This window comes from Heteronotia binoei, chromosome 5 (assembly GCF_032191835.1).
Source record: "Heteronotia binoei isolate CCM8104 ecotype False Entrance Well chromosome 5, APGP_CSIRO_Hbin_v1, whole genome shotgun sequence".
Classification (NCBI taxonomy): domain Eukaryota; kingdom Metazoa; phylum Chordata; class Lepidosauria; order Squamata; family Gekkonidae; genus Heteronotia; species Heteronotia binoei.
The window spans coordinates 28,186,565-28,203,832 of record NC_083227.1 but is presented as its reverse complement, the minus strand read 5'-3'; the positions used below and the strand labels follow the sequence as shown (position 1 = coordinate 28,203,832).

Sequence of the window (17,268 nt, the reverse complement as noted above, 5' to 3'; positions counted from 1 at the left end):
ATCACTGCCTACTAGCTATATGTAACTCTGCTCATTGTACCCCATATTATCGCTGTCTCATGAAGAGTGCATGCACACGAAAACTTATATTCTGAATGGCCTGTGATTTGCAAAAACACCAATTGGCAGGGAACTTTATTACCTTTTATGGCTATCTAGACCAAATGGCCAAGCCACACCGTTGTATCATGTGACCACTGCCAGTTTGCACTCTTAAACAACAAACTGCATGTATTTCAGCCCACATTACCTGATCCCATCGTCTGATGAAGTGTGCTTAAGAGAGCACACGAAAGCTTACGTTCTCAATAAAACTTGGTTGGTCTTAAAGGTCCAGCTTGACTCCTGCTTTGTTCAACTGCTTCAGACCAACACGGCTGCCCTCTTAAATCTATTCGGAATAAAACTTTGTTGGTCTTAAAGGTGCTACTGGACTCCAGCAGAGAGACGTGGTTATTGTTAGCTGCTGTGCTCATGCACACTTGAGGTCACACTGGAACCTAGGAGGACTTCCCAAATGGCTACTCTTGCAGCAGCAGCAGATGATATTGGATTTAAATCCTGCCCTATACTCTGAATCTCAGAGCGGTCACAATCTCCTCTACCTTCCAACCCCCCACAACAGACACCCTGTGAGGTAGGTGGGGCTGAGAGGGCTTTTTACAGCAGCTGCCCTTTCAAAGATAACTCCTGTGAAAGCTATGGCTGACCCAAGGCCATTCCAGCAGCTGCAAGTGGAGGAGTGGGGAGTCAAACCCGGTTCTCCCATATAAGAGTCTGCACACTTTACCACTAACCAAACCGGCTCTCAGGAAGAAATGACAGCTTTGGATGGTGGACCGTACAGCATCATATCCCCCCCGAGTTCCCTCCCAAAACCCCACCATCCTCAAATATCCAGGAATTTCTCATGCCAGAGCTGGCAAGTCTAATATAAAGACACAAACGGGTTGTTTTGTAGAAAAATAGGTGGTCGGTTTCATCCAGGGACTGTTATGCAGCTGCACCTACTATTCAATGGACAAGGTAAGTAGAAGGAGGGGAACTGTCAGAAAGGTTCAGAAGCTGCGCTCCTGTGAGCTCCTGCCGAATTCAAGGCCTGGACATAAATAACTTGGCTCACTTTTCGAGTTGTCTGGGGGTATCTCTATGATACTATAACAGAACATCAGAAGAGCCCTGCTGGATCAGATAAAAAGTCCATCTAGTCCAGCATTCTGTCTCACACAGTGGCCAACTGGTTCCTCTGGATGGTCAACAACAGGGCAGAGAGGCTGAGACCTTCTGGTGTTGCCTCTGGGATTCAGAGGCTTAGTGCCTCTGGATGCAGAGGTTCCCCTCAGTCATCATGGCTAGTAGCCATAGATAGATCCTCCAGATTCATGCAGTGTTATTACTTTTAGATTCCTGGCTGGCTCTGGACTTCTGCCATTCTAGCACATTATATATTGAATGTACCGTTTGGTTGACTGTATTGATTTACCATGTGAAATCTACCTTGCGTCCCCGTGAATAGGGCAGATTATAAATAAAGTAAATAAATGCTGCAAATAAAGGTCACAACATCTCCCAGCCAGACCATCCCAGAACCTGAAGTACAGAGGACAAGAAAGAGCCTTCTGGGAGCCTTCCAAAGAGCCAACCCAGCCATGAAGACACACTGGATCCCCAAATGCATTTTACAACCCCACCCCCCCTCCTCTTGCTTGCAGTGCCTTTGGCTAACCAGCCCTTAAAGCTCTGCAACCCTGTCCATCTTTGTTTTCGGAGCTCCTTGTGCAAATCTCACCTCTAAACCCAACCAAACAACATGGTGCTGCTTCAAAGGCAACCAAGATGATTAGGGAGTTGAAGCAAAGCAGGGGTATTGTGTGGCGCTCAAACCCTCACCACCCTATTGGCCAGATAGAAGGCATTTCTCTCTTTAAAAATCACTTCTCCAAGCCAAGCCAGCCAGCCGCTTCGAGAATACATTCAGAGTTGCTTTCTTTCCACCCCCCCTCCCTCCCTCCCTATCACAAACATTTTATTTTTATTTTGTGTGGCTCTTATATTAAGCAAGTTTGGCTGCCCCTGGAGCAAAGCCTCCCCAAAGTTGCTGGTATTCAGTACCCATTAATACCACCACACACAAAAAAAGAGCCTGTTTTGGTGCCCTACTGAAAGAAAATGGACCATAAAGGTTATAAAAATGGCTTGCATGAGTTGAAGTTAAGGCATGAAGATAAGGGTGATCTAAGCTTACTCCACTTTTAAGATGCAAGCAACAGCTCTTTTTCTCCAGAACTGAAGGCCCAGAAATGAGAAGACCCACTTGCATTAGTTCAGGTCCTCCCTCCATTCACAGAGCTTTTCAGGTGTGAGGGGCAAACAGCGTGAGATGACCAGCATCACTCGCAATAATGGGCCCAAACTGATCAGGATTGGGGGTGGCTCTCCCAACAAGGTAGCAGTCAGGAAAGAGTCACACCTGAGTGGCAGAAGGGTCTGCTTTATGTAGTCAGTTTTGTGACCTGAGGCAGGGTCTTGTGATGAGGTAACCTGGCAGATCAACAGTTCCCAGGAAGTTTGACAAAAGCACCCAGAGAGGGATTAATGTCTCTCTGAGTAGAAAACATATATTAAACAAAGGAAACTAGAATGCACAATTTGTTATTTGCTATTGTGACACCACTTGGGGAAACAGAGGGAAAACAAAGGAATCAGGAAGAGGGGAAATGGGTGATTGCTGATGTTGAGCGATCAATCCAGCAACATTTTATTGACAGAAGAGATTCTTTGAATAGGTGGCAGACAGATTCTTTTGTCCATAGAGGAAGCATTGCAATAGTTTTTTTTGTCACCGGAAAGGCAGCCAGCATCTGCATAACCAAAGCTTATGCAAGGACTCTGAAACACAGAACATGCTGTGGAATCAGCTTCTTCATGGCTGTCACAGGAGAATAGCTTGTTGTTCTCAGAAACATGGCTTCACCTAGGTTCTACTGTCAGCCTGGTCTCCGTGGAAGCGTGGCTGCAATGGTCTGCAGTGGAATGGTAGGACAGCAGGGGGCTGAAGCACATTCTGAAGCTCAAGACTCTGTGAGCAACTCTGCCCATAGCACAATAGTCCCAAGTGAAGGGGTGTCTTATGCCTTGCTTGGCTAAGCACCATGACAGTCCAGGAGCTAGTTGCCCCCCAAAAGCAGGCCTGGCGTCAGTGCCAGCTCACATAGAGTCCTTTAGGGTTCATATTGAATGTACAGGGACTTGAGGAAATGGTGGCTTTCAGGACACAGTCCCAGAGCCTGAACACTTCATGAAGTTACTCCTATGTGACCCATGGCAAGAGCCCCACTCCCCTCAGTAGCGGGAGAGAGAAGGCCCAGAGGTGGGCTGAGGGGAACTACTAATTTGTTTGCATGATAAGTCGAACCTGGGAGAAATGGCAAATTAGAATTTCTCTTTTAGGAGGTATTATAAATTAAGGCTTTGTCAAGTGGCTAGATATTGTTTTTTAAATTTTCCTGTTTGTCAGTCAGTCTGGCTTACTGAGCAAGAGAAGGCCGAGAGCTTCAAGAAGGGAACCACTAATTTTTTTTTGCAGGTCCAAGAGGGAGAAATGAGGCATCACGCTTGAACTGAGGCATGAATGTCTCAGCAAACCCAAAGTGGCTGCCAACATCTTACCTGAACAAAATTTATTACTGTTTTAAAATTCCCAAACTGACCCAATGTTGCCTTGTCAATGGCACCCATTAACTATTAATTTTAGGAAATAACAGGTCATTAGAAATGGGAACATTTTGCAGAAAAATGAACTGGAAAGTTTTCCCACCTCATACTTCTGTCAACCTTTTCTAACGGTGCAGTCCACTGGAAAGTTTACTTAAGTAGGCTTAGAAAAGTATGACTCAAATACCTTGCTGAGTATTCTTTCATCTCCAGGGTAAACCATGGAGCCAGTCTCCTATTTGAAGGAGGAAAAGGATACCAGAAAGAAATCCTTGTCAAGCCCACTATTTTGATATAAGATGGCTGAACAAATATCAAATCAATGCTCTGGCCCTTCTCCATTATTTACAATCTAACCACCATGTTCACCTTGCCATCTGGCAAAGAATGTTTATGTTACTGGGAAAGGCATGCTATGATACCCTACATAGCATCATGTAACCTCTGGTATCTAAGTATTTCTAAGGACCATATTCCTTGGGCACCTTTGAATTCCTAAATAAACCAGTCTAAAGGACTTCATTATTGGGAATATCGGGGCTTGACAATCCTAAACAGTGCCTCAAGGAGACTCAGGTTTGAGGCCTGGACAGAGACTCAAGGAACATAAGAACATAAGAGAAGCCATGTTAGATCAGGCCAATGGCCCATCCAGTCCAACATTCTGTGTCACACAGCGGCCAAATATATATATATATATATATACACACACATACACATATATATACACACACATACACACTGTGGCTAATAGCCACTGATGGACCTCTGCTCCATATTTTTATCTAACCCCCTCTTGAAGGTGGCCATGCTTGTGGCCGCCACCACCTCCTGTGGCAGTGAATTCCACATGTTAATCACCCTTTGGGTGAAGAAGTACTTCTTTTTATCCGTTTTAACCTGTCTGCTCAGCAATTTCATCGAATGCCCACGAGTTCTCGTATTGTGAGAAAGGGAGAAAAGTACTTCTTTCTCTACTTTCTCCATCCCATGCATTATCTTGTAAAGGAGAGATACTTCCCAGACTCCCCCCAAAATCCAAAGCTACATGGAAGAGAAGGATACCATAAATAAAGGCACTGGTATCAAATGTGCAACCCACAGACTGTAACTTGCCCCTCCAGGGTTTTTATCCGGCCCACAAGAAATTGGTCATTATTGCCAGATGCATTTTGTCCCTGCATACTGTCCTAATGGTAATGTGTCATGGGTGGTGAAACTGGGAGGGAGGGCACTGGGGAGATTAGGGTTGTGCAAGCTTGTACACTGCAATCAAAGAGATGACAGCCTAGAAAGCTTGTGTAATACAAAAGGGGGTGGGGAGTAGTCTTGACACTGTTGCGTGAGAACAGGTAGGCATGAGGGGCTCCAGTGGAGAGAGCCACCGTCTGCACCCTGAGATGGCTCCCTTGTTCTTGCTCCTTTGCTGCTGGCACCGTTGTTGCCTGGGCCTACTAAGCCCCCCCATCACCGTCATCTTGGCCCCAACCATGGGGAGCCCTAGGAGAAAACGGAACAGGCAGACATGGTCCATCACTGGGTACAGCCATGGTGGCATATTGTCTCTCTGTAAGTGGAGACATACTTTTGGTTTATTGACATTCATTATAGGAAAGAGCTTTCACAGACATACGTTGTCCCAAAAAGACAGAAACTTAGATGTAAAAGCTAGGGATAAGACCCCCAAACTAGTAAAATTTGCTAAGGCCAGCTTCAGGAAGCTTGTCCTTCAGTACAGCATCACTTGGCTTCCCCAGCTACCAATTACACAACCATACCTTGTGTGCTTCAGGTCACCTATAGACTCACTTGATTTAGCTGCCTTCCATTACAATTAGCGGCTAAGTGGGGATTAGGTCTGTAAATCCTTCATAAAATCATTAACTGTTATTACATATTAACAGTGGCTATAAGATTTATTAATAGGGGCTACAATAACTCATTTAAGTGATGCAGATTGAAAAGCCCATGTTTTCTTGTATGGGGTGGGAAATATGGGGCGTCCTCTTATTTTAAAGAGCTATGGCCCTTCCTTCACTGAACCCCCCAACTGATAAAGAAACAATCAGGGCTTTTTTCTTTTTTTTTTTAGCAGGAACGCACAAGAACGCAGTTCCGGCCGGCTTGGTGCCAGGGGGTGTGGCCTAATATGCAAATTCCCGCCGGTCTTTTTCTACCCAAAAAGCCCTGTGTGAAATAAGGTCGGGGTGTAGCCTAATATGCAAATGAGTTCCTGCTGGGCTTTTTTAAACGCAAAAAGCCTTGGAAACAATTATGGTTTGGCAATTGCTCGGAGAGGGAAAGGGTGATGTCCCTTTGAGAGAGGATTTCTGGGTTATTTTCCTCTTCGGATGCCCTTTTCCACACTCTTAAGGCTCTAGGAGAGGGGCAGGGCATTTCATGCCCTTTATGCCTGTTAGCAGGAGCCCCGTGGTGCAGAGTGGTAAAGCTGTAGTACTGAAGTTGGAACCCTCTGCTCACGACCTGAGTTCGATCCCAGCAGAAGCTGGTTCAGGTAGCTGGCTCCAGGTCGACTCAGACTTCCAAGGTTGGTAAAATGAGTCCCCAGCTTGCTGGGGGGAAAGTGTAGATGACTAGGGAAGACAATGGCAAACTGCCCCGTAAAAAGTCTGCCGTGAAAACATTGTGAAAGCAATGTCACCCCAGAGTCGGAAACGACTGGTGGTTGCGCAGGGGACTACCTTTACCTTTTTATGCCTGTTAGCATCTTCAACATAGGTACTTCTCCAAACTGAAGTAGTTAAGACAAAAAAAATTACATTTTCTCAGTGGGCTCAATAAAGGCACAATCTCAATGAAGATATTCAAAGGAGGCCATAAGGAGTCAGAGGTGGGGAGCACACCTTGGCCCAGGGTTAAGTCCTGTCTAGTTCCTGAAGCCTGGAGAGGAGGGAGGGCTCACAGGACAGAGGAGTCTTACTTCTCCTTCCTAATTCTCCCTGGGGATGAGTGGGGAAGAGAGTTGGGATTGGAGAACATGTCCTACAACGTTCCCTCTGCAACTTCAACAGTAGCTGCCTATTTCTACAATGGTGTATGTTATTGGGCGGTCTGACCCCTTTGAATGATGGGTAGTTGAGTTGGGGCACATAACCCTTTCCTTTCTTTCCGTATTAATCCTACTGCCAGAACTCTCTGGGCTGCAAAGTGGGAGACACCCCCCCCCCCCCCCAAAAAAAAATCTCCCAGCAGGCTGGACTAGGGAGCTTTCTCTCACTCAGCAGTCCACACTGACTGACATGTGGGAAAGAAGAATTTAAACAATATGTAACCACCTGACAAAGCCTTCCTTTATAATATCTCCTAAACAGGGAAATTCTCATATGTCATTTCTGTATGAAGGGGTACTGGTTTAAGTGATCCAGATCTTTCTTTAGTTAACAGAGTGCACAAGGCTTTAAAGACTGCAATAAAAAAGGCCAATGCTATGCTGGGGATTATTAGGAAGGGAACTGAAAACAAATCAGCCAGTAACATCATGGCCCTGTATAAATCGATGGTGAGGCCTCATTTAGAGTACTGTGTACAGTTCTGGTCACCACACCTCAAAAAATATAGCATTGGAAAAAGCACAGAAAAGGGCAACTAGAATGATTAAAAGGTTGGAACACTTTCCCTATGAAGAATGGTTAAAACACCTGGGGATCTTAGCTTGGTGAAATGTTGACTGAGGGAGGTGATATAATAGGTTTACAAGATTATGCATGGGATAGAGAAGAAATAAATACTTTTCTCCCTTTCTCATTGAGTGTTCTTGTAAGGTGAGAAAGTGGATACAATAAAATTGCTGAGTAATTGAGGCAGAATGGATAAAAGGAAGTACTTCTTCACCCAAAGGGTGATTAACACATAAAATTCACCGCCACAGTGGATGTGCCACTGGCCTGATCCAACATGATTTCTCTTATGTTCTCTCCTGCTGTTCTCTACTTTTCTCCCCAGTGTTTGTTCCTGGAATGTACTGAAAAGCACCACAATAAAGAATCTCTTTCAATATTCTAAGCCAGGGGTGTCAAACATGCAGCCTGGGGGCTGAATCAGGCCCCCAGAAGGCTCCTATCAGCCCCCCGACCAACTGGCTGTCATCTGCTTCCTTCTTCCTCTCTCTTGCTTCCTTTTGCATAACAACTTGCTTTGCAGGGCTTGCTCAATTGCACAGGAGCTACAGAGCAAAGCCTCTATTTTCTCTAGTAGCTGAAGCTCCTCCTTTAGGGGGAAGAGGAGGGAGGCAGAATGTGTTTTTTCTAGGCTCTCTCATTCACACAGCAGAGCTACTGAGCCAAGCCTCTCTTCCTTCTATTGGCTGACGCTCCCCCCCCCCCCAGTCCCCTGGAGAAGGAAGGAAATAGCCAGAGCTTCCTTTACCCAGTTCCTTGGATCCCATAGGAGAAATACAAAGAAAGCACCTTTAAGACCAACGAGTAAACATGCTAACGTTTTAAGCATGTTTTAAGTTTTAAAAAAATATTTGTGTTTGTGTCCTTTATAAAGTTTATATCTCTGCTACCTCATCTTAAATAGCCCGGCCTGACACGGTCCAGCCCAACCCGACATGACCTAGTCCAACCAGGTCTCATTTATGTCAGACCTGTCCCTCATGACAAATGAGTTTGACACCCTTGTTATAAGCATTTAAAAGGTTTCTTTCCTCTCCAATTCTCAGATGCTCTTGGAAGAATGCAACTGTGACTGAAGCACTTTCCAATCTCGAAGCATTCAAAAGGTTTCACCAAAGTGTGAGTTCTTAGATATTTTTGAAAACTGGAATTCATACTGAATCTCTTCTTGTACTCTGAGCATTCAAAATGGTTCTTCCCTTTCTGGATGCTTTGATACTGTTGAAGATTCTAACTCGGACTAAACACATTCTCAGCATTCAAATGCTTTCTCCCATGTGGGTCTTTAGGTGCTTCTGAAGACTACCATTGCAACTGAATCTCTTCCCACACTCTCAGCACTTAAAAGCTTTCTCCCTTCTGTGTATTTTTTGATGCTTTCAAAGAGTCTCATTGTGACTGAATCTCTTTCCACACTGTGAGCATTCAAAAGATTTCTCCCCTGTGTGAGTTCCTTGATGACACTGAAAAGTGGAACTCACAGTAAATTTCTTTCTACACACTGAGCATTCAAAAGGTTTCTCCCTTGTGTGAGTTCCTTGATGACACTGAAAAGTGGAACTCACAGTAAATCTCTTTCTACACACTGAGCATTCAAAAGGTTTCTCCCTTGTGTGAGTTCCTTGATGACACTGAAAAGTGGAACTCACAGTAAATTTCTTTCTACACACTGAGCATTCAAAAGGTTTCTCCCTTGTGTGAGTTCCTTGATGACACTGAAAAGTGGAACTCACAGTAAATCTCTTTCTACACACTGAGCATTCAAAAGGTTTCTCCCTTGTGTGAGTTCTTTGATGCGTTGAAGATGGGTACTCCAACTGAATCTCCCTATGACAATATTCCTATATGTAAGGGAGTCAAGCAGGGACGCATGATGGCCCCCTTACTATTTAATCTACATATAAATAACATAACAGAGAGACTGTCAAGTCCCCAGTTCACTCCTCCAACTTTAGGACAGCAGAAACCTTTATGTCAATGATACGGCCTTAATAACCTTAACCAAAATAGGTCTGAGAAGGCTATTACAACATCTAGGGACATATTGTAAGGATAAAGCCCTTAAGATCAATGATCATAGAGTCATAGAGTTGGAAGGGACCTCTAGGGTCATCTAGTCCAACCCCCTGCACAATGCAGGAAACTCACAAACACCTCCCCCTAAATTCACAGGATCTTCATTGCTGTCAGATGGCCATCTAGCCTCTGTTTAAAAACCTCCAGGGAAGGAGAGTCCACCACCTCCCGAGGAAGCCTGTTCCATTGAGGAATTTATCTAACAGTCAGGAAGTTCTTCCTAATGTTGAGCCGGAAACTCTTGATTTAATTTCAACCCATTGGTTCTGGTCCTACCTTCTGGGGCCACAGAAAACAATTCCACCCCATCCTCTTATATCAGGGGTGGCCAACAGTAGCTCTCCAGATGTTTTTTGCCTACAACTCCCATCAGCCCCAGCCAGCATGGCCAATGGCTGGGGCTGATGGGAGTTGTAGGCAAAAAACATCTGGAGAGCTACTGTTGGCCACCCCTGCTCTATATGACAGCCCTTCAAGTACTTGAAGATGGTGATCATATCACCTCTCAGCCTCCTCCTCTCCAGGCTAAACATGCTCAGCTCCTTCAACCTTTTCTCAAAGGACTTGGTGTCCAGACCCTTCACCATCTTCATCGCCCTCCTCTGGACCCGTTCCAGCTTGTCAAAGACTAAAGTAATGGTCTTCAGGAAAAAGCCCAAAATCTTCTGCTGGAGTATAGCGGGAAATCCAATCAACCCACGCAGCTCCTTTAAATACCTGGGGGTAACTTTTAAGGAGACGCTGAATTGGAATGCCCACCTGGCATTGGTAAAATCCTCAGCACTGAGAATTGTTGGGTCAGTTCTCCACTTTTTTCATACAAAGGGTGGACGCTTGATAGATCCGGCACTAAAATTATTTCAAAGCAAGGTTCTACCACATCTTTTGTAAGGTGTCAAAATATGGGGGTGGAATGAGAATGCTTTATCTAGTCTAGAGATAATCCAGAATCAATTCCTAAAATGAATTCTTGCTCTTCCTAGGGGCTCTCCTGCTGCCCTGATGAGGGCTGAAATAGGACTCCCTTCCATAAGATCACAGGTATACCTAGCTATAATAAAACACTGGGGGAAAAGTAAATCCTCTTGTCGTACTTCCATTCATTACCATTCATTTAATCTTCTGCTATCAAAAGAACACAGGTGTTCTAGATACCTCAACATTCTCCAGTTACTCTATTCCTGATGATCTCCTAGGGGCCTAAAGCAACAATGCTCAGCTTAGGGACTGGATATACTTTTTGAGATGCGTTGCTAGATCGTTTTCTAACCCTAAAATCTAAAGTAGCCCCCCTAGTTCAAATTTATCAAATCTGATCATCTGAGATCCCCATGCCAGGTTAATATCTCCAGATTTAACAACAGAACACCCTTCACAGCTCTTCACTTTCAGACTATGCAAGCAACTCTGTTAACCGGTCGCTATGCTCACATCCCAACAGAACAATGTTTTTGCATCTGCAGGTCACCTATGATAGAGAACCTTCCTCATTATATTCTATCCTGTCCACTCTACAGTGCCCCCAGAATTAAATTTCTGGTCAGAATACTAACCACCTTAAAAGCACATTTGGATCTGAAAAGATTATATTTCTGTTATCTGACAATGATGCTCATTTATCCTATAGAGTCTCTTTGTTTCCCCTTACAACTAAGAAGATACGAGCAAGAGGGATATAAAAAACTGTAACTTCTTGAGGCTGGCTTTTCTGGAGAACTTTTAAGGTGTTATATAGGAACTTTGCTCTTTCCACACTCTTGAATTCAAAATATTTCTCTTCTGTGTGGGTTCTTTGATGCTATTGAAGATGGGTACTCCGACTGAATCTCTGTCCACTCTCTAAGCAATCAAGGTTTCTCGCCCGTGTGGGTTCTTTGATGCTGCTGAAGATGGCTACTCTGACTAAATCTCTTTCCACACTCTGAGCATTCAAAAGGCTTCTCCTCTGTGTGGGTTCTTTGATGCTGTTGAAGATAGGTATTCCGACAGAATCTCTTTCCACAATCTAAGCATTCAAAACGTTTCTCCCCTGTGTGGGTTCGTTGGTGCACTTGAAGATGAGTCCTCTGACTGAATCTCTTTCCACAATCTAAGCATTCAAAACGTTTCTCCCCTGTGTGGGTTCGTTGGTGCACTTGAAGATGAGTCCTCTGACTGAATCTCTTTCCACACTCTGAGCATTCAAAAGGCTTCTCCTCTGTGTGGGTTCTTTGATGCTGTTGAAGATAGGTATTCCGACTGAATCTCTTTCCACAATCTAAGCATTCAAAATGTTTCTCCCCTGTGTGGGTTCGTTGGTGCACTTGAAGATGAGTCCTCTGACTGAATCTCTTTCCACACTCTGAGCATAAAAAAGGCTTCTCCCCTGTGTGGGTTCTCTGATGCTGTTGAAGGTAGGTATTCCGACTGAATCTCTTTCCACACTCTGAGCATTCAAAAGGTTTCTCCCCTGTGTGGGTTTTTTGATGCTGTTGAAGATGGGTACTCCGACTGAATCTCTTTCCACACTCTGAACATTCAAAAGGTTTCTCCCCTGTGTGGATCCTTTGGTGCACTTGAAGATGGATATGCCGACTGAATCTCTTCCCACACTCTGAGCATTCAAAAGGTTTCTGTCCTGTGTGGGTTTTTTGATGACACTGAAGAGTAGTGCTGAGACTAAATCTCTTTCCGCACTCTGAGCATTCAAAAGGCTTCTCCCCTGTGTGGGTTCTTTGGTGCACTTGAAGATGGGTACACTGACTGAATCTCTTTCCACAATCTGAACATTCAAAAGGTTTCTCTCCTGTGTGGGTTCTTTGATGCTGTTGAAGATGGGTACTCTGACTGAATTTCTTTCCACACTCTGAACATTCAAAAGGTTTCTCCCCTGTGTGGGTTCTTTGATGCTGTTGAAGATGGGTACTCTGACTGAATTTCTTTCCACACTCTGAACATTCAAAAGGTTTCTCCCCTGTGTGAGTTCTTTGGTGACAATGAAGAGTGGAACTCACAGTAAATCTCTTTCCGCACTCTGAGCATTCAAAAGGTTTCTCCCCTGTGTGGGTTCTTTGATGCACTTGAAGATTGGTACTCCGACTGAATTTCTTTCCACACTCTGAACATTCAAAAAGTTTCTCCACTGCGTGGGTTTTTTGATGACACTGAAGAATAGTACTTGGACTGAATCTCTTTCTGCACTCTGAGTGTTCAAAAGGTTTCTCCCCTGTGTGGGTTCTCCGATGTTGTTGAAGAGTGGCACTCCGAGTGAATCTCATTCCACACTCTGAGCATTTAAAAGGTTTGTCCCCTGTGTGGGTTCTTTGGTGCACCTGAAGATGGATATTCTGACTGAAACTCTTTCCACACACTGAGCATTCAAAAGGTTTCTCTCCCGTGTGGGTTCTCTGATGTTGTTGAAGATAGGTACTCCGACTGAATCTCTTTCCACATGCTGAGCATTCAAAAGGTTTCTCCCCTGTGTGGGTTCTTTGGTGCACTTGAAGAGTTCCACTCCGATTGACTCTCTTTCCACACTCTGAGCGTTCATAAGGTCTCTCCTCTGTGTGAGTTCTCTGATGCTGTTGAAGATGGCCACTCTGACTGAATCTCTTTCTGCACACTGAACATTCAAAAGGTTTCTCGACTCTGTGTGTTCTTTGGTGCACAGATTGCTGTGTTCGATATTTGATGTACTTTCCACACTGATTGGATTTACTTGATTTCAGTATCCAGCACTTTGGAAACTGTACATTACGCTGTCTTCCATCTCTCTTCTCTACCATACGGCCAATTTTCTTTTTCTTAGCTCCACCTTGAGTCCTAACATTTTCTTTCGAACCTTCATTTTTAACTCTAGCTGGCATTTGCTGATGAAGTTTTTTACCCTCCTCATTCCTCTGGTCATCCCCTGCTGGAATAAAAAGAGACCACGTTAGCACCTGGGAGGGCTGGCAAGGTCCAAAGGCATCTATATAGTTGGGGCGATGTGAATGCAGTAGACCCTTCAGCATCATCCAGCTTGGCGGATCTTGACCACCCCTCTACCTGTCCACAAAATATCTAGTATTTAATGATTCCTCACCCTTTAAAGAGCCACACTTAAGCTCTTGCTCAGAAGGAGCTCCTGAACCTCCAGATTTCAGGTCCCCAGAAAGCCTCCCTACCTCTTTACCCAGCAGGCTGTATGAATGTACCAAACCAAATGCTGTTCATGCTGTAAATATGCCTGTCCCCTTAATATATAGCCATGAAGGATGCTCATTCTCAGCCAGCTCTTTTGGGAAGGAAATATGCTCTTGGGATCCTCTTAAGGAACTCTCTAGACTTTCTTTGGATGTGTCCATCCACCTCTTTTTTATATTTCTGGCTTCTTTTGCAGACAGAGAGGGTGAGAAAGAAAGAAAGAAAAACTGATAAGTCTTATATGGGGAAGAAAAGTAACTCAAGAATAAAAATTCTTAGTTGATTGATACGTTCTGTTAATTTATTTTTCTCTCCTTTTTATTCTTTTCCTCTGTACCTTTGTATTTCTGTTTTTTTTTTTTAAATTATGTATTAGAAAAGTAAAAGAAAAAGGATAAAAATTTATCTGGGAGGACGGAACCATGGTCAAGATCAAAGCCCACAATCTGTGAGGTTTTGCCTGTTATCTAGCATGAGAATTCTTGAGTAGGATGCAAAAAAAGCTTTTATGGAAGAATCAGAGCAAACACTCACAGCATGCCAGGACTAAAACAAAACAAAATTGCAAAGCATATATAGATTAACCAACATGTAGTCTCCTGCCCAATTCTCCCATTCAAAATCATCTGAATAAGTTTCTCAGGCCTCTGATGTTTCTCTCCCTCAACGTCGCATTCCAACCTACCTGCATCTTCAATCATAGCCTATTTCCATTGTCAGGGGGACGAGATTAGTCTGAAGGTTGCCACAGTAATGGTCTCCCTGTAACTGGACAGCTTTGTTTTGAATAATGTTACCTTCAAATTCATCTGGTGAATTTATGAGTTAAATATATGTTAGTAGACATTAAGGTCACTGGTATACATTGACGTACAGTATAGGAATTAAGCAGCCCTTAGTAAGAAATGTTACTGCTATTAGAAAATCTGAAAAATAGTGGAAGTCACTCAAAAACAAAGAAAAGCCACTGTCAGAGGCTTGTTCCTGACACAATCCCAATCAGTAAAAGTGAAGGCAAAGCACTCTCATTTTCCTTTGGGTTATCATCATCATCATCATCATCCCTTGGTAGAGATTTTTTTACATACAAGTAAAATTATAACTTAAAAGTTCAATACAACAGCAACAACAAAAGGCTACTATGAATCACCAAAGCAAAGCCTGAGGGCAAAAGCTGGCAACTTGGGGTGGGGATGGTAATAGTGCTTTACAAAGCTGTAAAGAAAGACAATACCATCAACCGCAAGAGTACTAGTAGGCTTGCTCTCTTACAAAGAAGAAGAAGATATTGGATTTATATCCTGCCCTCCACTCCAAATCTCAGAGTGGCTCACAATCTCCTCTATCTTCCCCCCCCCCAATAGACACCCTGTGAGGTGGGTGGGGCTGAGAGGGCTCTCACACCAGCTGCCCGTTCAAGGACAACCTCTGCCAGAGCTATGGCTAATCCAAGGCCATTCCAGCAGGTGAAGGTGGAGGAGTGGGGAATCAAACCCGGTTCTCCTAGATAAGAGTCCACACACTTAACTACTACACCAAACTGCCTCATTCTGTAGCTTTTCAGGCCCACATGATAGCCCACAACCAATAACCAAATGCTGAATACCTTAAAGGAACCCTTCAACAAATTCCAAACCAAATAAACTTTTTTCCGCTAAACATGGACTGATGTTATAACCAAGATGTTATTGAAACTGAAGGACAGTACTTCTGCCATATTCTATAAAAACCCTTCCATTAGTCTTTTAGTTGTTCTTTGCAGGCTGGGTGGGAAAAGGCTCCCAAATTTGACAAACCACTTACAATACGTGTATTATGCCATGGACATGATCTACCGGTAACTGCTGTGATCTTGCATAGATCTTGTTCATAGGATTGTGCCCAAGAGCCACTGCAGGTTCCTGCTATGCAACCAATCAGTCCATTTTATGTAAGCAGGTAGCACAGCTATCTGCTTGTTTTTATAAACTTAAATTCAATCCTTGTGCCCTTGGAAGTCAGTACTCTCTACTCAGTCCGGAAGGAGCACTCCAAGGTCTCAGTGAAAAGTCTTTCACTTCATTTCCTACCCTGTCCTTCTAATGGAAGATTCTGTCAAGGTTTGAAGGTGGGATATTCTGCGTGCCAAGCAGATGCTCTGCCAGTGAGCCACAGCCCCACCCTCCAAGTGGTAGGACAGGCCTCGAAACAATGTACTGCTATTCAATGTTTTGATTCATGCCTCATCACAATGGCAGCAATTTGACCTTTTGGCACTGATTAAAGATCCTTACCCAGAAAGGCCACATTCCCATAGTTCTCCAGCATGACTTCCCTGTACAGATCTCTTTCCCCTGGATCCAGCAGGGCCCACTCTGCCTCCGTGAAATAGATGGACACCTCCTCAAAGGGAAATGGAGACTGAAAGGAAAAGCAGATTCCCTCCTCAGAGGTCACACACTGGAAGCAGGTTATCTGGGAGTGAATTAGAATCACAGAATCCTAGAGTTGGAAGGGACTTCCAGGGTCATCTAGTCCAACCCCCTGCCCAATGCAGGAAACTCACAAATGCCTCTCCCCCACCAAATTCAGATGGCCATCTAGCCTCTGTTTAAAAACCTCCACGGAAGGAGAGCCCACCACCTCCCGAGGAAGCCTGTTCCACAGAGGAACCGCTCTAAAGGTCAGGAAGTTCTTCCTAATGTAGAGCAGGAAACTCTTGGTTGGCATGGGTAAAGGGAACAGCATTCAGAGCATCACTCGCCCAAACACCTTGTAAAATATGCAGGAACAAAAGCTCCCCTGAGGAACGAGGAGGGACCCAGCCTGTCCCCAGCTCAGCTCTCCTACCTGGACTGGAGGTGCAGTAGCCGTTTCCACCGCTCTGAAAAGATGACAGCTCAACAGCATCTCTCCACTGCCTGTTAGTGAGACGAAGGAAGGAAGGAAGGAAGGAAGGAAGGAAGGAAGGAAGGAAGGAAGGAAGGAAGGAAGGAAGGAAGGAAGGAAGGAAGGAAGGAAGGAAGGAAGGAAGGAAGGAAGGAAGGAAGGAAGGAAGGAAGGAAGGAAGGAAGGAAGGAAGGAAGGAAGGGGGTTTGCTTGCTTGTTCCCCGCATCAAGCACCCCCTTCCCAGGACTGTAAAACCTTGCCCTTTTTTTACAAAATTCTGGGACTTCAAGTGCCGCAAATTAACTCCCTGTTGTGGGAAGAAGTATTTAATTCTCTTCCTGACCTGAGCTCTCCACCCACCCAACTCACACAACAAACACATCCAGTTACAAAGAGACCTTACCATAGGAGAGCGCATCTTGGGCACATTCCTGAGACTGTGCCCTCTGCCCTTGCTCTAAGGAAGCTCCTCCCACCTCATGGAATGTCACTTCTTTCTTCACAGATGGTGGCCACATCTGGAACAGCAGCAAGAGAGAGGGGTAAGAGGTGGAATGGAATGGATTCTGTGTAAGCATTCCTGCCCCTCCTCAGACAGGAGCAGCTGGCAGCTAGAGAGAGAGAAGCCCAAGTACCCTTCACTTTAAGCATAAGTTCCATGTGGTCTGACCTAAAATGACAGAAAATGGACACCAGTCAGAAAGACAAAACTGGGCCACGATTTTGGAAGTATAATGTAAAGGTGTCTCACTGTCTCCTGAACTTCCTCCCACCCTAAAGTAATGCATAATTTAGATGTTTGTTTCA

At 44.5% G+C, this 17,268-nt stretch overlaps 3 protein-coding genes across 3 annotated transcripts in view; 1 reads left to right on the top strand and 2 right to left on the bottom strand.

The window, feature by feature from the left end:
* LOC132571892 (uncharacterized) overlaps nucleotides 1–17,268 on the top strand; it is an 851,656-nt gene that overhangs the window by 733,733 nt on the left and 100,655 nt on the right. The gene's annotated exons all lie outside the window — the stretch shown is intronic.
* The window catches only part of LOC132570973 (oocyte zinc finger protein XlCOF6-like), a gene marked incomplete at its 5' end in the record, with an annotated part of 164,420 nt that overhangs the window by 132,804 nt on the left and 14,348 nt on the right, over nucleotides 1–17,268 (bottom strand). The gene's annotated exons all lie outside the window — the stretch shown is intronic.
* On the bottom strand, nucleotides 11,276–13,192 carry LOC132570974 (zinc finger protein 883-like). Its single transcript, XM_060237609.1, has one exon. The coding sequence runs from the start codon at nucleotides 13,190–13,192 to the stop codon at nucleotides 11,276–11,278; it is 1,917 nt and encodes a 638-aa protein (XP_060093592.1).

Excerpts from the sequence above, each read along its gene's own strand:
- LOC132570974 (XM_060237609.1), bottom strand. The coding sequence starts at position 13,192 with ATGGTAGAGAAGAGAGATGGAAGACAGCGTAATGTACAGTTTCCAAAG.